Here is a 23,013-nt window from a genome sequence, read left to right as displayed (position 1 = left end):
AAATCCTTAAAAATGGTTGGCAGGACAACATTAATGAAGTCAGTATTGACAGAAGCACAAAATTGGGAAAAGAATGAGCCACGTATTTTGTGATGTTCAGATTCTTTTACTAGATCCTAGGAGTAAAAGTCTGCTACTTCTGAAATGCCAATATTCATCTTGTTTGTGAAGCTATGTCAAACATAAAGGGGCCAAATTCTAACAAAGATGTGATATAGGTGACTTCAACTGAATGAATATTATTAGGCAGTTTGTGGAAGGCAATATCTTGCATGAAGTTGTGCTATCAATCTAATATTTTCATTAGCAAAATGAATGAACATGTTGCATTGTTGAGCAAAAAGCTATTAGAAAGTAATATAATGTAATTGGTTATATTAATAAAGTAAGTTATAAAACCTGTCAAAATTTTTAGAAGGATGTAAGCACACGAAGAATCAGGATGTGAACTCTAATGATGGTTGGACAAGTGCCATACAATAAAAATAATGAAACATACATGGAATGCGGGCTGAATTATTCAGTTATTTGACATGTTGCGTGGCAGTCAGCATTGTCATGATGGAGAATGATGTCAAATTTATGGTTGGTTTTCCTGATTTCATCAATTACTTGTAGCAAACAAATTTCTGTGTACGTTAACTGTTTTTTTATCCTCTAAAACAATGGTTGTGACATGCTGAGTGGGCCTTGTCTATGTAGTGTGTACTGTAGTGTATTCCTTTCTGTGAGAGATTAAAAGAAATTGTGGATCTTACAAGAATAAATGACAAATGGAATTACACATGCATGTTATTTAGTGGGTACAAAATGTGGCCAGTGACTTTCTTTTTTTTATAACAAAATTATGATATATGACATGTAAAATGGCAAGACAGTTAGCAGCAGAAGATAATCTATATTACTGAATGACTATCATAGATTATGGTTCACAAACCCAGTTGCAGGTTGCCTATCTAACGAGTTCCACATACAACAAAAATTTGATTTCCAATATAAGACAAGTATTACAGCTAGAAACTGTGTATATGTCTTGAGGCAATGTAGTTCACCACATGTAAATACCCAGATTATATTCACCCAGTATTTGAGAACAAGAGCACTCAGTGGCTTGCAGCACATAGGTTATCAAACAATGGAAAATCCAGAATGGAATGTATCACCATATAGTGGAGATGCTGAGTCACAGATAGGCACAACAAAACGCTGTCACAAGTAAGCTTTTGGCCATCAAGGCCTTCGTCAAAAACAGATGACAGACAGCCACATCGCACCCCCCTCCCACATGCACATGTGTGTGTGCAAACACAACTCACTTACACGTGACTGCAGTCACTGGCAGCTGAAGCCATACATAGTTTAAAACTTTTATGGAGCTTTTTCTTGCTGACACTCCCACAAAATGATGAAAGGAAAAAAGTTTATTGCTTACTATATTTTTAATGTTCATGTGGATAAAACTGCTCCATCAGGCATGACATTTTAATCTATGACTTCTGTAATACTAATGTGAATTGCAACACATTGGGCAGACAGCTCCCACATATACCACTGAATGTATCTCCAAAATTATATAAGTGTATGGCCCACAGTTCATAGATATGATGTCATAAACATTGAGGTATGTGAAAAACTAGCTTTTGCTTAAAATGGAGTGCAAATTATCCAGACTATACTCATCCATGGTATGATAATGGGAGCACTTGGTGACTTCTGACAAACTTTGAACATAATTTCATACTTTTTCTAAACTTTTTCTCACTTACATGTTTAATTATCACATTATGTCATTTGTAATAAGAAGTTTGAAACTGTTTTGTACCTGGGAATTTGATCCTTTAAAGATCTGGGGCTTTACTGATAGCTACTAAAAGTGAATCTTATGATTCAATGAGGTTATAAAGTTTTCAGGAAAGTGAAGAGTCACCAGAAAGAGCAGAATAGAAAAAGTTATTGCTGTCAGTACTGTAGTATGATTTTCTTTGGACAGCCATGCTTGTATGAAACAGAATGACTATCAAATAAAGTAAATATTTTTTCATTCCAGTGAGTGTCAGTAAAGGAAACAATTTATGAAATCAGACCAGTTGGATTAGTGAAAGTTACTGACTACAAAAAACTGAGTAGAGTGTAATTCATCATGTCTTCATCAACACTTTTCTCTGATACTTGTAATTCACTATAAAGGAGTAGAAGATTATATTATCAAGGGTATGTGAAATGTAATGAATTTGCTTTGTTATTACTTTTATTGGTTATGTTTATTTACAATATTTCAATGTCATATAACTTAATTCAGTTGAAAATAGTCATACAAACATGTGTGTGTATGTTTTTTGCCTGAACATTGCACCTCCACTTAGATGTGTGGATACACTAATTATTTTCCATGGTTCTAGTAAAACAATCATAAACAAGTAAGCTCAGAATCAAAGCATTCCATTAGTTCTTACAACCATTGCCTGTCTCAAGGAATTGTAGACTGAATTTAAAACAGACTTCACACGATGTGTCGATACTCTTACAGTGTAAAACTGGAACCTGTTAACAAATCAGATCAGAGAGTCTGTCCCAACAGAATGTAAAAGAATAACCTTATTTAACAGAAACACTTTTATATGCAAATTACAAGACTTCATGACAAGAGAATGAAATTATGAAAACAGTGAATGAAGTTTTAGTGAGTGATGGTCCAGCTCATGCCATGTATGTAGACAGCTTACTTAAAAAGGCCTTTCCTATTTCCCTTTTTTATAATCTCCTATTGTGTTACTTTCATTCAAAATGGTTTACTCAAATTACAGGAAAAAATAAGTTAATGACAAAATGTGAAAGCTACCTCCTTACCTCTGTGTCCCAGAATATATCTATGTGATGATAATTGCCATCATTTAATCTTAAAGTCTTATTTATCTTCAGTGAAACAACTCCTGAACCAAAGTCAATTAACATTTTTGGCAAACCTCCTTCTAGCTCCAGGGAAATAAAATCTATCAGTAACAGAAATAAGTATTAGGACATTTCCTCTACACAGAAGGAAATTTATTCCACATATCAAATGACAATGGTACTATACATTTTTAGTGATATGTGAAAGAATATAAGCACATTTAAGATCATTTATTTTTTGTAAAAATTTCAAGATAACCTGATATTACAGCCTGACCACTGCCTGGTGGAGCAACAGGTCCATTGTACAGTAACAGTCCATTTGCTTCTGTTGTTCTGAATTCAATACTGAGATGTGATTTGTCACAGGTGCTAAGAGGAGAGTACCATGCCCATCCATCTCCTTGGAAGCTTCTTGTTGTTCCTTGACATTTTGGACCACTGTAACCAGATGGGCATAAACAGCTGAAAAAGACAATGTTATGTAAACTGTATAACCTAAACCTTCAAGGAAAAAGAAAAAAATATACTTCATAAAAATGCATCTTACAGTGAATCATGGTGTCTTAATATTTGTGGATTATATTTCAAATATTCAATTAAGTTTCAACCAAAATTAAAGTACTATTAACATAGTGTCCCTTCCACCTCTCAACCCCCCCCCCCCCCCCCTCTGCTCTCTCTCTCTCTCTCTCTCTCTCTCTCTCTCTCTCACACACACACACACACACACACACACACACACACACACATACACACAGAAATGAGAAAGAGAGCATCACTTGGTATGTTTGATAGGTGACTCCCCAGTGCAGGTTTAACCACCTAATCAGAAAGTGGATTTTTCCTCCTCACACAGTGCCTCATTTCCTCACAGTGTGTGAGAGTTGTGTTTCAAGTGCATTTGTTGAGTGTACATGACTGTGATGTATGTTAATTTGAACACACCCAAAAGCGTCTGTGTGTCATGTTTGTGCTGTATAATGATGAGTGAAGGCAGAGGATGAAACACACCCCACACTGAACATCTGACTCCAATGGATGGATCACCATCAACAGTGTCACCTGCCGTCACTTCACCCTCACTTGATGAAGTCACTGTGGGGAGGTTTACAGTTTAATTCAGCACGTTAGCACAAAATCTTGTGATCAAGGACTCTACACCACCCTCTCACCTTCCCCTTTTGACCAAACAACAGAGGTGAAAATATCTTCCAGCACCAGGACTCAAACTGGCTACCTCCAACTTAAGCACAGTTAGACAGGCATATGTTAACAACTTTGGCCTCTCTCTCTCTCTCTCTCTCTCTCTCTCTCTCTCTCAATGGGATAAAATAACATGAATACTCACACACACACACACACACACACACACTCTACCTGTGACAACATGCTGGGAAATGGTGGGGCCAGGGATGATGGGCAGCTAGGTGCAGCTTCATGACGGGGGGTGGGGGTATGGGGGGGGGGGGGGGGAGGAGACAAGCAGAGAAAGGGAAGCATCTGTGCAGGTTAGCTGGGGGACAGAAGATGTGTAAGGCTGAACTGGAAGAGGGGAATGGGACAGAAGCAGGCAGAGGAAAAGGGGGGGGGGGGGGTGGATTATTCTGACTTTAACAACTCAGAGAAGCATGTGTAGGTGGCAAGGATCCAATTGTAAGGACTGTGAAGCACCTATTAAAGTCAAGCACATCATGTTCTGCGGCATGCTATTTAACTTGGTGGTTCAGCTGTCTCTTGGCCACAGCTTGGCAATGGTTAAACATTCATGTGGATATTCTGCTGATTAGTGGTCCTGCCCTTGTAGAATGTTGCACATTGGTTGCAGCTAAGTTAGGAGGCTATATGGATGTTTTCGTAGATGGCCCTGCCTCAGATGAGGTAATAACTGCCTGTGGCAGAAGTGGCGTATGTGGTAGTGGGAGGATGACTGGGACAGGGCTTGCATCTGGGTCTATTGTAGGGATATGAGTCACGAGGCAAGTGGTTAGGAGCATAGGTGGAGTAGAGATGGTTAGATATTGTACAGGGTGGGTGGCAGAATACCACTCCGGGAGGGGTGCGGAGGATAGGATATTTCTTATTTCAAGGCAGGATGAGAGATAATCAAAATGCTGGCAGAAAATGTGATTAAATTGCTTGAGTCCTGTATAGTGCTGAGTCAAAAGAGGAATGCTCCTCTGTCACCAGGCTGTTGGTATGTCAGGAACAGTATGCAGATGATGAGACAAGGCATCAGAGAACTGTTTCTGGACATGGCTGGAAGGATAATTTCAGTCTGTGGAGGTCTCAGTGAGACTCTTGGCATATTTAGAGAAGAACTGCTCTTCATTACAGATGCAACAACTGTGAATGGCTAGGCTCTATGGAAGGGACTTCTTGGTGTGGAATGGGGGGGAGCTGTCAAAGTGAAGATATTCTTGGTGGTTGGTAGGTCTGATGTGGATGGAGGTACTTATGTAGTGATAGCTGTACTTCTGCTGGTGGAAGTAAAGCTATGAGAATCAGTCATGAGTCATGCTTGAATAACTCAGTCAGTAAAACACTCACCTGGAAAAGGCAGAGATCCTAGTTTTGAGTCCCAGACCAGCACACAGTTTTAATCTTTCAGGAGGTTTCAAATCAGTGCACAATCTGTTGCAGAGTAAAACTCACAATCTGTGAGCCCTTTGGGCATATCTTTCAATCCTAGAACTATCTGGAAATTGGAGTCATTTTATTCACCCCAACAAGACTTTTTGTGAGTAAAAAGTGCAGCTTCCAAACTCGGAAGTTACAACACTGTTTGCTCCTGGCACAAACTTCACCACATCAGATATGTGACAGAGACAACTGCTCCTACATCTAGGATTTCCAGACTCTAAAAGTGACTAGAGCAATGTGAAGCAGATGTCTCCATGCCATCATGCCACCACATATCTTACAGGACCATCCATTGTTGCTTTCAGCAGATCACTGGAATATTGATAATGGAATACAGAAAGTATTTACAGAGATTTGAAACCCTGATATACTTACATAAAAATTGCCTGTCTAGACTGTGCTTTATTTCTTCAAATGCTTTTCGGTAGACTGTCATCATCAGATCTGTCATAAAACATATATTTAGTAGACACCGTCAAAATAAAAATTTTTCTTTCTGAAGTATATTTTATCTCTCATTTGTCCTTTGCTTATTTTATTTTATTTCATTTTGTATGAAGTGTGCTTTGTGTCATTTTATTGCAAATCCGTTTCATATTGTCTAATCCCTAGGTAAATTCATGTTTGTTAAAGTTTTATGAGATCTATAGATATGTATATGGATAAATCCAGCTGCTTTATTTACTGTTTACTGAAGCATGGAAACACAAGTATAAAATATATTATTAATGTAATTTGCATTTGACTTATGTTTGAGCCTGTTATACTTCAATAACATAGACTGCACTTTTAATGTTAAAACTGCCACCTAGTGGCAGATGTACAGTTTACTTTTGTAACAGTGACTCTGTTAGTGCCAGTATGGATTTACTTAGTATTATAATGTACTAATTGACATAACATGATATATTGATACTGTAAGTATTTGGTATGTGTCTTTCATATCTGATGCTTATATTTTTCTTTGACCAATTAGTTAGCACACCTTATTTCTAGTAATGTGTTAAATAATGTTATTCCTGTCTTTTTTCCTTTTTTGTCTTATGATAGATCTGATGATGGCAATCTATTGAAATGCATTATCCATTTGAAGAAATAAAATGTGATCTAGACAGACAATTTTTATATAATATCCTTGAAAGAACTGAATCAGGCTGGCTCCAAAGCAAACAAATACATGGAAAACCTGGACATAGGTCTTTATTTTTCCTTTTGTTTTACTGTTTATCTATGTTTCTGTTTGTAATTATTAATTTAGCAGGACTGTATATTTGTGATATTCAAAAAGTGTCAAACACTAAAAAATAATGAAAATAAATTGTTGCAGTATCACCAATAATGAACAGAAATGTATTCTGTAGTTACCTAATACTATTTCCTCTCCATAGACATGTGCCACCATTATAACAGACACATGTTTCAGCTTTTGCAACATTTTGCATTTCACAAATACATTCTGCTGTCCTCTGCATATCAATTCCCACAAGAGCAGTTCTGTTTGTATCTACCAGGTTTGGTAACTTGCCAATTCTCACAACATTTGAACAACTGCCTCTGCACCTGTGTTCCTCCTGGAGACATTCATCTATGCCAACCATAACAATACTGATACCAGAGTATCTTTCTATCTGTGAAAACAATGAGCATATGTTTACAGATCATATTTTGATATATTTGGGTTAAAAGTGAATAATAACAGTTTGCTGTCACAAATATACAAATAGAAATGTGAATATGAAACATCACCGTAATTATCATTTGCAGATGATATAGGTTACACTCTATAGAAATTTACTTTGGTGAAGTAGTGAGCAGTATCTACAACAGAAAAATCATCATTGTATAGGGGTCATTCAGTAATTAAAGAGATAGACTTCTGTGCAGCAAAAATTATTTATTAAGTCAATAAAATTTTTTGTCAATTTTTACATGTAATCCCATCAACAGTTAGGCAGTTGTCTAATCTTATTATGACTCTCTTACCTTTTCAGTGAAGAATTCTTTACACTGATCTCAAAACCAGTTTTGTTCTTTTTCTGCAACTCTTCATTGCCATTGAACTTGATATCACACAAAGCATCTTTCATCAGACCAAACAGATGGAAATCTAAAGAAACTGCATCACAGGGATGTAAGGAGGAAGGAAGCGGTAGTAGCAGAGTGACCAACTCTCCCATGCTTCATGAGATTTCCAGTATTATAGCATTTTTTAAAAATCCTCCCAATTCCCTTATTGACCGCCTGATTCTTCTGCATATTTTGTCAGTGATCACTGTTATAAATATTAATCTTGAGGAGTATTAGTCACGGTTCAATTTTCCTGACATATTTTGAAAGTTTTCTCATAATAATCAATACTATTGTTGACATACAGCCTTTTTTCTGCTTATGCATCTATGGAAAAATACAGTGTGGCTTAAAGAAATGCAAGGAATGGAGAAAGAATGACATAGCCTACATGTATAGAGAGGTCATGGATAGGGAAATGTTTACTTGTCTCTCAGTCAGTACTGGCAACTCACAAATTGCTCCCCTCCTACCTGTTAGAAGCTGTGGTATAAATAATACACTAAGTTGACACACACAATGTATGTTCCTCAATATTGAACTCTTTTTCAGACCCAGGATAGTGATTTCCATTCTTTATGTAGATTGTTATTAGTGCTAGTACTGATATTATGTACTTAGATACTGGTTGGAAAAAGAGGCATGTTTATTTACATAGTTTATGCCCACATTGGAGCACTAAAACAAACATAATACAACAGAGTCTACAATGATTAAGTTTAGGTCTTAGCAGTCAGCAATTTCTTCATTTTCCAAAATTTCTTCATTCGCTGTGATCTGGCTGCTCGTTAAAGAGGCATATTATTTACCAAAAACTTCATGAAAGAGTAAATATACTGAAAATAGATTTTAGAACTTACACCACAAATGAGTCTTATTGCACACTACTGTACTCTCAAAACTTTCTCTGAGTTTATGGAGTTATCCCAAAATATGATACCAAATGACATGATAGAGTAAAAGTGATCAAAGCATGCCAGTTTTTAATATTTATAACTCCATTGTCACTCACTCCAAGAAAATGTGATGTAGTTGTGCACTTAAAATTTATTGCAACTAAATCTCTCTAAACCTCCTATAAGATCGTTGTCAGATGTTAGTCACCTTTCTTAAACCCATGATCAAATATTGATCACCCTAGGCAGAAGCTCCCAACCCACTCTGCCAATAGTTTCCAGTATTTGTTTGCTATATGAAGTTGAACTTTACTGTGAAGAAAAAAATATGCATTTTCTCTGCCATACCAGACATTTGTTCTCCAGCGCAAGCTTTACTTTGTACACAATAATGCCTAAGTAGTATAGGCTGTTGGTACTGCATTGCTGCCCCCCCCCCTCCCCCCTCACTCCAAATGATTTTTGAGCTCAATACAAATGCAAAATCTCTTTTTCCACCTAGTTTTGTGAGAACCCACTTTACACAAATCTTATGGTAGTTGAGTTTGTTTTGAATGATCTAATGAGTTGTGCTAACAGTTACTCAACAGTTTTGAACAATTTGTTCAACTTTAAATTGTCAGTCTCCTTGGATAAATGAGTCAAATTGTTGCAACTCTGAAGTTGGTACTGCTACCAGGCACCAGAGCAGTATTCACCAGTTATGGTTTTGTGGTCAATTTTACTTTCTGACACACACATAAAATTCACATGGATTATGCAACTAATGCCATTTTGTATGTTCATCCAAGAGAATACATCAGGATGGTTGCACATTTTATAAAATTAAGAACTGGTTCACATAATGCTGTTCTTCAAAAGTACTTTAAATATTTATGTATATGCTGACTGAATAAATGACTAACACTCCCCACATTGGGAACCTTGTAAAGAGTATCCCAACTAAGACATACAGAATTTTCAGTGTCCTGTATTATATTTATTTGTCTGTTTAATTACTGAATGATCCTTGCTAAATGCTTTGGTATTATGTTTTCTGTTTGTCCCCTGACACCACTTTTTTGAAAATATGCCATTGTTAGGTCGTCTCCAACAAAGAGCAGCACATCACAATAATTTCCATAACTGGAGCAGACGTAACACTTCCATACATCTGTATGCAAGCAGGTATTGTCAGCTCATTCAGACAGAAGTCAATTTCAGTTACAATAATTAATAATCAAATATGGTACTTAATCAGACAACTTACCTCCTGCCAGTGCTTTTGAACAATTCCATTTAATCTCATCGGTTGGTACACATAAGACCCACAGAAAGAAAAATGTACATCTGTGATAAGAGGATGCTGATTTCTTAGTTGCACACTGAAAATGCATACATTATCTTTCTTTATTTTAAATATTTTAGCTAGTTTTTCTTGCAGCAAGTCTGCTTTACTTTTTTCACTGATGTTTGTCTGAAAATAAGAGATGTATTATGAAGTAAGAGATTATTCAGTTTTTTACTGACATATATCATGAACAAAAAATGCTGGCAAGAAGGGCCACAGTGCTGAATGCTGATGAGCTGGCTATTCAGCCCAGAAATTTTCATTCACAATATATTGACATTGCTGTGTATTGCACAGCAAGAAAAAAATTATTTGTTTATTTATCCATGAAATCACTTTCATACACAGGAATAGTATATAATTACTTATCTTCCTATCTGTGTATTCTAGATTTTTGTTTTGAGTAAATACTGCAAAATAAATGTTGTTCTTTAATACAACACAGTAATATAACTGCCTGTGAATATGACAGGCATTTAGTTGACTCATAGTGTGCTAAATAAAGTTAATGCTTGTTTGGACAATGGAAAATCCAGGATGGAATAATGACAATATTATGAGAAGGATAGACTGCTACTCACCATATAGAGGAGATGTTGAGTCGCAGACAAGCACAACAAAAAGACTGCTAAACATGTGAGCTCTTGGCCAAAATGTCTTCTTCTAAAGTAGATAACAAACACACATTCACATAAGCACAACTCACACACACACATGACCACTGTCTCTGTGCACTGAGGGCAGACTGTGAGCAAGTGCTCCAGTCTGGTCACAGACTTCACCTATCCCATTGAAGTCAGACCTACCTGTGAAAGCTGACATTTGATCTAAAAGCTAAGCAACAACTACTATGCTGCATTCTATGAGGGTATGATAACCAACAAGCTATCTGGCTGCACGAATGGCCATTGAGAAACTGTGGCCAAGCGACAGCTGGACCACTCGGTTGCTAAGCATGCTCCTCGACATAATGTTCTTGACTTCAGTGAATGCTTCACAGCTTGTGCCATCTGGGTCCTTCCTACCAACACCAGCTTTTCTGACCTGCGAAGGTGGGAACTCTCCTTGCAATATATTCTATGTTCCCTTAACCTCCCTACCCTCAATCTTCACTGGTCCCTGTCCTTCATCCACCTAATCCCTCCCCTGCTCCCACACCAGCACTACACAGTCTTCTATTCCACAAACACCTCGATAGCCTTTTTTCCTTTTCTCTACTTTTTATGCTCCCCCTACACCTTCCTCCACATCTAACCTCATGGCTACACCCTGCTGTCCCCAGCACATCCCTGCATGCTCTGTAATGGATAATATTATTTTTTCTTTTTTCCTCTTCATTCTTTTCTTTTTATATATACATACACAATTATGAAGCCAGCAGTAAAGTAATAAGTTATTTTATGGAAAAGATAAAGTTTTCATAAAGAGAAGAGTAGAGATACACTCTTCATTTGATTAATTTCTGTATCTTCACCTGTTCATCTGTTTGTCTCTATAAGTGGTATTGGGAAGATGTGTGATGAGTTCTGTTGTGCCAGTATTGTTCAAAAATGTGTATTCCAAGCATACATTAAAAAAGTGTTATAAAAGTTATTAGGGAGACCAAGTTTATATATAGATACTTATATAAATAACCCCATGTGTTCATCATTTTGCCTGTGCTGAGAATCCTGCACCAAGAGGATCAAGCAGACAGGAGGAATTTGAGTGAGCAACGGAGGAGTGATCCAGTAAAAGCATTGTCATATTGTCATAACCAGCTCTATGCACAACAGAGATAGAGTGAAGTAGTACGTAAATTTAAATGATGAATACTGATCTTAAATCTATTGAAATAGAAGGTCTGTTGGTATTAGTGCCAGTTAAGATTCACCCAGGATATGTGTACCTTTCAATTTCTTTCAATTATTCTTTCCAATTAAGTTTTTTTCAATTATTCAAGCAGCAATTATTAATCAGTTTCCATTCCATTTCATTATTTTGCCTGCTCCACCCCCCCCCCCCCCCACCCTCCCTTTATATGGCACTGGCAACCGTTTCAATGTTGGTGCTGAGGGGAATATGAATAGACCTTTCAGCTGTACAGATAAAAAGTTTTTTGAGGTGAATTATTCATTTTATCGTTACAAGAAACTAATGAGCCTTTTGTTGCATTTGTTGCATGTCCATGAGATTGGGAGCAATAAAAGCTTGAAGGAGCAAATTAAAATTAAATGCTACCTACAAACAAGATGCACTGGGAATGCTATTAAGGTAGGAAGCTGCTACACTGTATGCTTACATGGCCACACTTGGTGCTTATAGCATCCCCAGTGCTATATTACGAAAAGACTTAAAAAACAGTATTTATAAAGAAGAGACATTAAAAAACTGAATAATATATTTATATAATGGAAGGAAACATTCCACGTGGGAAAAATTATATATAAAAACAAAGATGAGGTGACTTACCGAACAAAAGCGCTGGCAGGTCGATAGACACACAAACAAACACAAACATACACACAAAATTCAAGCTTTCGCAACAAACTGTTGCCTCATCAGGAAAGAGGGAAGGAGAGGGGAAGACGAAAGGAAGTGGGTTTTAAGGGAGAGGGTAAGGAGTCATTCCAATCCCGGGAGCGGAAAGACTTACCTTAGGGGGAAAAAAGGACAGGTATACACTCGCACACACGCACATATCCATCCACACATACAGACACAAGCAGACATATTTAAAGACAAAGAGTTTGGGCAGAGATGTCTCTGCCCAAACTCTTTGTCTTTAAATATGTCTGCTTGTGTCTGTATGTGTGGATGGATATGTGCGTGTGTGCGAGTGTATACCTGTCCTTTTTTCCCCCTAAGGTAAGTCTTTCCGCTCCCGGGATTGGAATGACTCCTTACCCTCTCCCTTAAAACCCACTTCCTTTCGTCTTCCCCTCTCCTTCCCTCTTTCCTGATGAGGCAACAGTTTGTTGCGAAAGCTTGAATTTTGTGTGTATGTTTGTGTTTGTTTGTGTGTCTATCGACCTGCCAGCGCTTTTGTTCGGTAAGTCACCTCATCTTTGTTTTTATATATGAATAATATATTTTTATCATGTAGCCATAAAATAATAATTTCTCTGTGTAGGTTTCGATTCCAAAGAAATAATTTATGACTAAATGATCTAAAGAGACGACCGGATATGCTCTTTTGTTAATTTTTTTAGTCGTCTTCACTTCTTCACTTGTCTTGATGATGTACAGACGGACATCTTGTGAGTGCTGGCAAATGTAAGCATATTTGTATGAGTTAAGCATACAATATACTGATTTAATATTATTGTACACTTTTAATTTGTAAGAGGTGATCCCGATTTCATGTCCGCCTTCCTTGAATTAACCTGCATTCAAGTAATTTACAGTTCAACAATCGCAGCGGACGATGCAGCCAACGACGCCATTACATGGCGATATTAACTTATGAAAATTAGCGGAAGCGAAATACTCACCTGCTATTAACATAAGCCACACGAAGTTGCAGAAATACGCAGCTTTAAAATTCTTATTTTCAGTACCATAGCCGAGACCCAGAGCCAGGACTCCAACTACAATACAATGGTTAACGGAGGTAAGAGAAATACTCTCGCGCGTGTGTGGGCCGCAGTTGTAATTAATAACTAAAGATTTGTTGCTTTATAGTGAACTGACTAGCTGAGGAAATTAATATGAAAAGTTTATTACATTGTTCAACTTATATGCTCATGTTTTAAGATTCAGCAAGTCTAACATTCATTAACGTAACAAATAATTTGAGATTAATATTGTTAAAAAGGAGAACGTCAGGAAAGCATTTAATCGTAAAATCAAAATAAAATGAAATATCATTTTTATTAAGGCCCACCACATAAGTCGGCAACAATCAAAAAATAATAATAACGATAATAATAGATATTAAATTACGATGGCCGACAGACGCGAGATGCTGTCTCTCTTGCATTAGGTAATCTCTTATCTTTCCAGTTAATATCCTTTACAGAAAGTGCATTTGTGAAGAAAAGTCAAGCATTTGTATCAAGTTGACATTAAATTACAAAACAGCTCATCAAGTTCTATAAGACTGTATCAGAGAATAATTAGGTTCATTAGTGAATACGCAGATAAACCTACTTTAATTGAAAAGTACCGACACTGACAAAATTTCTTTTTGAAAATTTTTTTCATAATTCTGTTAAACGCTATTCACAATGGAGTTAAAGGAAATGGCTATTGTTGAAAACTCATTACAAAATGCAATATGCCAAGATGCCGGAAATCCGAGGTTGGCCACAGTTGAAAGTAATGTGCCAACTCGTAAACTGGCTGATGGTTACCAAAACAATGAGGTTGGCATCCCATTGCTAAAAACTGATGACACCGGTAATATGACTAATCATGATGTCACTTTTATGATGCTCAATGAGACAATTTCTCAGTTCTCAACAAGAAACATTTTTTCAAACAGTGAAACTGAAGCGCGTGACTATGAAACTTCCTCTGAGTATTTGTTCATGACGTCACAAATGCAAGAACAGGAAACAGTTCATAAAAGCAATGTAAATACCAGTGACATCCACAATTTGACACAACTCTTGCCGCCGGCCGGAGTGGCCGAGCGGTTCTAGGCACTGCAGTCTGGAACCGAGCGACCACTACGTTCGCAGGTTTGAATTCTGCCTCGGGCATGGATGTGTGTGATGTCCTTAGGTTAGTTAGGTTTAAGTAGTTCTAAGTTCTAGGGGGACTGATGACCTCAGATGTTAAGTCCCATAGTGCTCAGAGCCATTTGAACAAATTGTGCCACTAATAACACAACAGTTTACAAAGAAACACGAGTTTCAGGAAAGTGTAACATAACAGTTTACAAAACAACAGGAATTTCAGCAAAGTATACCACAACAGCTTAAGGATATAGAACAACAGTTTACACGCCAGAATAAGGAATTTAACGATTTCAAGAATAGCCTCAGTCAACAGTTCAGTGAGATGAGCAAAACTATATGCACTGAATTATTGGACGAACTATCCGGGAAGCTGACAGAGCTAGGCAAACACCTAAAACAAGAAATAATTACTGACATGACCCGCAATATAAATATATTAACGGAAAAAGTATCACCCGTAGATGATAAACAGGAACAACTTGCAGGTGAGTTACAAAACATTAGTTAAGCATATTATCAAATTCAGGAGACTTGCAATCTCAAGTGGATGCATCGGTAAAATATGTGACAAATGCAGTCAGCGAGCTGCAAGACGTATGCAAAAACTTAAGTACAAAAGTCAAGTCTAAGAGTAGACCAGTTAAATTTAGAGTCAAAATTTGACAAAAAAAACCCAGAGAGATAAGATATATACAGGTGTAAAGGAAATAACTGAAAAAGCTGATGCCATGATGCTGGATAAGGGCAGGACCCTTACTGAAAAGGTAGTGTCAGAGAGCAAAATGTATGTAGATACTGTAGAAGAAGCTCTAAAAAAGAAAGTCAACTTCTAGCTAAGATAGATTGAGGCTTAAAGGAAGCAGAGGAAAGGTTACGAGGCAGTATTGCTAAAACTACTGACATTTCAAAACAACATTTGATAGAAAACAAAAGCATGCTTTTAGAGAAGTTAGATACTTTCCATGGTTACCCACAATGTGGGGCTAGCCTGTCGAAGGAAAATAGCGAAAGTTGCAGAATGCAGCAGCACTTGCCAGCAGCTGTAACTGTCGAGCAAGTCCAGTTGCCATGTGCTACACCACAAGTGAACATTACCATGCCTGTCACTGACAGTACGGCATGTTTGTCAACATTACTTACAGATGAGGGATTACTCAGGCATTGGCAATTTTCGATATTTACCTCTGAAGGGAAAACAACTCACCCTATGGTCTTTATCAGGGCATTTTGAAATGTTTTAACTCACACCAGGACTGAAGCCCAGAAAGTCAGATTTGTTGTTGGATACACACAGGGTGACATTCTGCTATGGGCTATGGACATAGTGGAATGTTGCCACTACTATGAACAGTTTGAGAGAGCCTTTCTGGATAAATATTGGTCTGAGGCCATACAAGAGAGGCTAAGATATGAAGTATTCAACCCAGTTCCATTCAATAGCAAACATGAAAGCGTAAGGGTAATTTTGAATAATATTTGAATAAATGCAGGTACTGGACGAACCCAGTATCTCAAGCAGATGTGTTGAAAATTTTAAAGAGCTATCTTCCTGCCCACATAGGGGAAAAACTCATTATCTTTCCATAACATGACAGAGAATACATTCTGTCTATACTGGACTCAATAGATTTGATATACTAAGAGAGACCAATAACACAAGCTTGTTAATATGCAGATACTGCCACAGAGATATATGGACCAACAAATGAACAACGGATTCATAGTACAACACGGAAAGCAACCTTATCCCATACAGACCTATGGTAACAGTAATGGTAATCACAATGGCAATGGAGAAAGCCATAAATTCAAAGGTGGATATAAAAGGAATGGCCAAAAATTTAGCAAAAACAACTACAATGGGCAAGTAGCATATGGCCAGCCTGTATAATATGTACAGACACAAGCTGCTAGCAATAGTCAGCGAATCACCTGGCAAACACAAAACAATACCAGACAGCTGAATAACCCACAGACAGCAGGATTTGGCCAGCAAAATAATGCACATATGCTGAATAATGCACAGAGGCAAAGAGAATTTCAGTGGAGATCCGCTCAGGATACTAATTGACATAATCAAACACCAACAGACCATATGGAGGAAGTTATGCATAACCCAAAGACCAATGCCACCGTGACACTGGAAAACTTGAACTGATCATGGTAGGGCCCTGTTCTGTGGCCCTGGAGGAGAGTGGGAGCATGAGCTTTGTTTGACACTTGCTTTATCAGATACGATCAAGGTAGTGATGTAAGAGATGATCTGTATCACGGTAATGAGGGTACACAGGAAAACATGTCAGAAAACAAGGTACAAGCTACTATTAAAGCAAAGATATTTGATCTTGATTTACCCATTGCACTTAACTCAAGTGCTACAACTAATTTGCTGTCACAGTGATTTTTTCAAGAACTAATGAAATGTGGGCTATACCCACACTCCCAGTGCAAAATTGCAAGGTACAAACTGCCACTGGAAGGAGTCAAGATAGAAGCCTTAATTCCCATACAATTGGACAGGTTTCTGTATGATGCAATTTTTTGATAGTAGAGAAATTAATAGTTGATTGTTTTATCAATTTGGGTACAATTAGGATATAGGAAAAGACCACTGTCATTTCACTGTAAATAACCATTTATTTGTTTTTGATGTAATGAGGGAAGTACTAATAGATGTAAAACTTAAGTTGCTCGTGACTTTGAAGTTCAATTGGTAAATCCCATAGTTATGTTTGTCAATACATACAATAACAAAGAGGCAGGAGAAGAAGTAAACATTGACACAATAAGAAAGAAAGGTAAGTGAATCAAAGTGCTTGCCTCAAGAACAGCAACTGGAACTTAGGGCACTGATACTTGCTTATATACATGTATTTGAAAAAAGATCAAGTATCATTAAGGATTTTGTGTACAAAATGGAAGTGTATAATTGCGGAACTTTTTGTTCTACCTCATACCCTACACTATGGACAAAGAGGAAAGCAGTAAGAAAAGAGTTCAACAGGATACTTGAATGGGGCATAAAACAACCATCATTTTCACCTTATTGTATTCCTATTTTGGTCATGAGTAAGCCAGATGGCAAGGTGCGATTGATCCTTGACACACGTAACATTAATAAGATTCTTGTACCAGTGTGAACACATCCAGACAATTTAGAGGAACAGCTTACGAAATTCCATAATGCTAAATTTCCTACTATAACCAACCTCCGGTCTTCACATTAGCAAATAAAACTACATGAAGAAAGTAGGAAGTATACTGCCTTTGTATGTGAGGGCAGGAGCTTTGAATTTTAATTATTACCATTTGAATTGAATGTAAGTGCAGGTGTATTTATCTCTGCACTTGACAGAGTGCTATGGCCCAGCTTTTGAGTAAGGTAAAAGTATATGTGGACAACCTTTTAGTTGCTACACCCACTTGGATAGAACATTTAAGATTAATTGAACAAGTATCGAGCCGCTTTTCCAAATATGGAGTAACAGAAAATCTCAAGAAATCTAATTTCAGACAAGAAAAAGTAAAATTTTTAGAACACATAATCTTTCCGGAAGGCATACTGCCATATTCTAAAAAACTTGATGCCATTAGGAACTGCCCTTTTCTCACAACAAGAGATAATTAAAGGCACATTTAGGCCTAGTGTAATTTTTCAGGAAATTTATCCCTAACCAACTTATGAACAGTGATGCTTTATTCAATCTTCTCTGGGAAAATAGATCTTGGTTATGGGACAAGCATTGTCAAGCTGATTTAGAGAACATCAAGCAGGCCTTATTAAAGGCTAATATTTTATCTCAAACAGAAATGAAGGATTTTTGTTTATGCACCAACACATCTCCTCATGGTCTGGGTGCATGGTAGAAAAAGAGGGAAATCTCATCCCTAAAGTAATTTTCTTCACCAGCTGCACCTTAGCAAAAGCTGAACATTCATATTCAGATATGGAGTTGGACAGTTAGGCTGTAATTTGGTCCTTTAAAAAGTTTGAATATTTCCTTTGGGGTAAGTACACAAAAGTACATTGTGACCACCAGTCTCTATTGTTTTAGTTAACTTGTAAACTGTTACACCGACAGCCAGCCAGGTGGTGTATGTATCTTCAAGAAATAGTGTACATAAAAGGAAACCAAAACATAATAGCTGATGCTCTTTCTCAATTACCATAAGGCTTAGAGGAATTCAATGATCTTTTAGAGCAGGAAGGTGAAATAAGATCTATGTTGATGGAAGACAAAACACTCCGACCATGTTATGTCCACATGTGCAAACACATGGAGCAATTACAGCAGGAAGACACACACTGGAGTAAGGTAAGAGCGAAACTTGCACATAATGGTGATGGAAAGTTAAAAAGGTTTTTCAGTATTCACAAAGGTGTTCTGTTCCATAGGAACCATCCTGAACAAGAACAATGGCATGTGTGTTTGCCAGAGGAATATGTTGACGATTTTATCTTATACATACACAATACTTAGGGCCATTATGGCACTGCAAAATGCAGGGACAAAACAGGTAAATATTGTTATTTCCCCAACCTTAGACGAAGATTACTACAGGAGGTAAGAAAGTGTATTGTTTGCCAGAAAGCAAAACATTCTAACATCTCCAAACAGACAGAACTGTATCCCATTGTGGCTAATAAACCTCTATAAGAGGTACTGTTAGATGTAGCTGGACCCTATCCCAGAGGTAAGGGGTGAGTAAAGCATATAGCAGGTCTGTAAGATATTTTCACAAAATATGTGAAACTGTGTGCTGTACAGAACGATACAGCCAGTTCAATTATAAGAGGATTTTATTGGAAGAGTAGGAAAACAAGAAGTCATGTTAACGGATAATGTCTCATATTTTGTTGGATGTAAATGGAAAGGGTTTGTGGATTCCAACCAAATCAAAGACATTTTAGTATCCAAATTTCATCCTGAAGCATCCCCCATAGAAAGGGTGATTAAGGAATGCAACAGGTTTGTGAGGACCTGTATATCCCGTAAACATACCAAGTGGACTGAATATGTCACTCTTTTCTTACAAGTTGTTAACAACCTTCCCCATACATCAAATGGATTTACACTGAATGAGCTGATGTTCAGTTGCAAGCAGGTAGATGAGTGGGAAAAACCTTTGCCCAAGATACCAATACCAGAATTATCACTTGATGACAAAATACTACAAGCAGTAATCAACCTTAAAACCTGGGATAAATGCAGGAAAGGAATTTATGACAGAAAGTTAAAATGTACAACACAATTTTATATAGAACAAAAGGTTTTACTTAGAACACATCCTAAATCCACAAAAACTGGAAAACTGAACCATAAGTGGCAACTACTATAAACTGGACCATACATAATTATTAAAATCCCCTACCTGGGAGGATACAGATTGGTACACATGAACACGGGTAAAGATAAGGACCTTTACCCACACAAAGACTTGAGAATGTTTTTATATTGAAGAAGGGCTGTACACCCTTGAAGTTGTATAAATGTATAATAATATTAACAATATTATGAGAAGGAAAGTTGCTACTCACCATATAGCGAAGATGCTGAGTCGCAGATAAACACAACAAAAAGATTTTCACACTTAAAGCTTTCAGCCAGTGGCCTTTGTCAACAATAGACACACACACACACAAACACACACACACACACACACACACACACACACACACACACGAATGCAACTCACATACATGACTGCAGTCTCAGACAACTGAAACCACACTGCGAGTAGCAGCACCAGTGCATGATGGTAGTGGCGATTGGGTGGGGGAAAGGAAGAGGCTGGGATGGGGAGGGGGATGGATAGTATGGTGGGGATGGCAGACAGTGAAGTGCTGCAGGCTGGGTGCGGGGCAGGGGAGAGGTGGGGGAGGGGGGGGGGGGGCAAAAAGTGGAATAGGAGAGAAATAAATAAAATAATAAAATAAAATAAAATAAATAAAAAAGACTGGGTGTGGTGGTGGAATGACAGCTGTGTAGTGCTGGAATGGGAGCAGGGAAGGGGCTGGATGGGTGAGGACAGTGACTAAAAAAGATTGAGGCTAGGAGGATTATGGGAATGTAGGATGTATCACAGGGAAAGTTCCCACCTGCGCAGTTCAGGAAAGCTGCTGTTGGTAAGAAGGATCCATATGGCACAGGCTGTGATGCAGTCATTGAAATGAAGGATATTGTATTTGGCAGCTTGTTCAGCAACAGGGTGGTCCACTTGTTTCTTGGCCACAGATTGTCGGTGGCCATTCATGTGCACAGATATAGAATGCAGCTTAGTGGTTGCAGCTTAGCTTGTAGACCACATGACCGGTTTCACAGGCAGCCCTGCCTTTGATGGGATAGGTGATGTTAGTAACAGGACTGGAGTAAATGATGGTGGGAGGATGTATGGGACATGTCCTGTACCTAGGTCTATTACAGGGTTATGAGCCACAAGATAAGGGATTGGGAGCAGAATTTGTTTAAGGATGGACAAGTATACTGTGAAAACTTGATTGACGGCGGAATACCACTGTGGGAGGGATGGGAAGGATAGTGGGCAGGACATTTCTCATTTCAGGGCCGACGAGAGGTAATCAAAACCCTGGTGGAGAATGTAATTCAGTTGCTCCAGTCCTGGGCGGTACTGAGTTACGATGTGAATGCTCCTCTGTGGCCGGATGGTGGGGCTTTGGGAGATGGTGGGAGACTGGAAAGATAAGGCACAGGAAATTTGTTTTTGTACAAGGTTGGGAGGATATTTACAGTCAGTGAAGGCTTTAGTGAGACCCTCAGTATATTTTGAGAGGGACTGCTTGTCACTGCACATGTGATGACCAAGGGTGGCTAAGCTGTATGGAAGGGACTTCTTGGTATGGAATGGGTGGCGGCTGTCGAAGTGGAGATATTGCTGGTGGTTAGTAGGTTTGATATGGACAGAGGTACCGATGTAGCCATCTTCAAGGTGGAGGTCAACTTCTAGGCAGGTGGCTTGGTGTGGTGAGTAGGACCAGGTGAAGCAAATGGAGGAGAAGTTGTTGAGGTTCAGGAGGAATGTGGATATGGTGTCCTCACCTCCGATCCAGATAGCAAAGATGTCATCAACGAATCTGAACCAGGTGAGGGGGTTTAGGATTCTGGGTGTTTAGTTAGGATTCCTCTAGATGGCCCATGAATAGGTTGGCATACGATGGTGCCATGTAGGTGTTCATAGCCATACCCCAGATTTGTTTGTAGGTAATGCCTTCAAAGGAGAAGTAATTGTGGGTGAGGATATAGTTGGTCATGGCAACTAGGAAGGAGGTTGTTGGTTTGGAATCTGTTGGGTGCTGGGAAAGGTAGTGTCCAATAACGGTAAGGCAATGGGCATTAGGAATGTCAGTGTACAGGGAGGTGGCATCAATAGTAATGAGCACAGCACCATGTAGTAAAGAGACAGTAACTCTGGAGAGCCGGTGAAGGAAATGGTTGGTATCTTTCATACATGAGGGTAGATTCCGGGTAATAGGTTGAAGGTGTTGGTCTATGAGAGCAGAGATTTTCTCAGTGGGGGCACAGTAACTGGCCACAATGGGGCGCCCTGGGTGGTTAGGTTTATGGACTTTAAGAAGCATGTAGAAGGTAGGAGTGTGGGAATCATAGGGGTGAGTAGAGAGATTTGATTTAGGATGCTGATAAATCACATTCCAAAATTTACATTGTTAGTTGATAAGGAAAATTTTGTCAAATGTGTAAATGATAAGCCGGCCGAAGTGGCCGTGCGGTTAAAGGCGCTGCAGTCTGGAACCGCAAGACCGCTACGGTCGCAGGTTCGAATCCTGCCTCGGGCATGGATGTTTGTGATGTCCTTAGGTTAGTTAGGTTTAACTAGTTCTAAGTTCTAGGGGACTAATGACCTCAGCAGTTGAGTCCCATAGTGCTCAGAGCCATTTGACCCATTTTGTAAATGATAAGATGAGTGGATGTAACAAGGAAGAATTTTACTTTTATGTATCTAGGGATGATGATACTTTAAATACAATGCTTCATCTTGCACATAGCCCAGTTGTAAACAAATAAATGAATTTTGGGAACGCACAGTAGTGCACAATGCAATACACAACTCGCTGCGACGTATCAGAGCGACATAGCACATTCGCATTGGGGAGCAAGCTAGTCAACAAACCACAAGCACGTGCATGCCAGACAGACACAGCTGAGAGTGTTAGAGCACCCTAAAAAAATAAAAAAATAATAAAAAGTTAAGGTATTATATACACAGAAAGGGACCCTAAACTATGAGATATTTACTGAAGTTATGCTACTATATACATTATATCTATATGTGTACAACATGTACAAATTTAAGTAGTGAAAGTACATGTACTAATCATATTTGAAGGACCAGAAACTGAATAAGAGGTCACACCATGCCTATAATATGCTTTATCTTTCAGATTTATAAGGTAAGTAGAGGCGCACACGTGACATTAAATAAGTTTTGTGATAGCATCGCTGCATACTGCAGAGAAACAATACATGGTTGAATATATGAAAAAGGT

The 23,013-nt window shown here is 38.2% G+C and overlaps 1 protein-coding gene across 1 annotated transcript in view; it reads right to left on the bottom strand.

Moving 5' to 3' along the window:
* LOC124803199 (neural-cadherin-like) overlaps positions 1 to 23,013 on the bottom strand; it is a 275,285-nt gene that overhangs the window by 66,935 nt on the left and 185,337 nt on the right. Inside the window, 5 exon segments of the mRNA XM_047264381.1 lie at positions 2,848 to 2,990; positions 3,149 to 3,354; positions 6,898 to 7,160; positions 9,745 to 9,951; positions 14,578 to 14,600. Of these exon segments, the coding sequence (XP_047120337.1) occupies positions 2,848 to 2,990; positions 3,149 to 3,354; positions 6,898 to 7,160; positions 9,745 to 9,951; positions 14,578 to 14,600 (842 nt within the window).

This window comes from Schistocerca piceifrons, chromosome 6 (genome assembly GCF_021461385.2).
Source record: "Schistocerca piceifrons isolate TAMUIC-IGC-003096 chromosome 6, iqSchPice1.1, whole genome shotgun sequence".
Lineage (NCBI taxonomy): Eukaryota > Metazoa > Arthropoda > Insecta > Orthoptera > Acrididae > Schistocerca > Schistocerca piceifrons.
The sequence above is the reverse complement of the archived record's forward strand: the minus strand, read 5'-3'. Positions and strand labels throughout refer to the sequence as shown.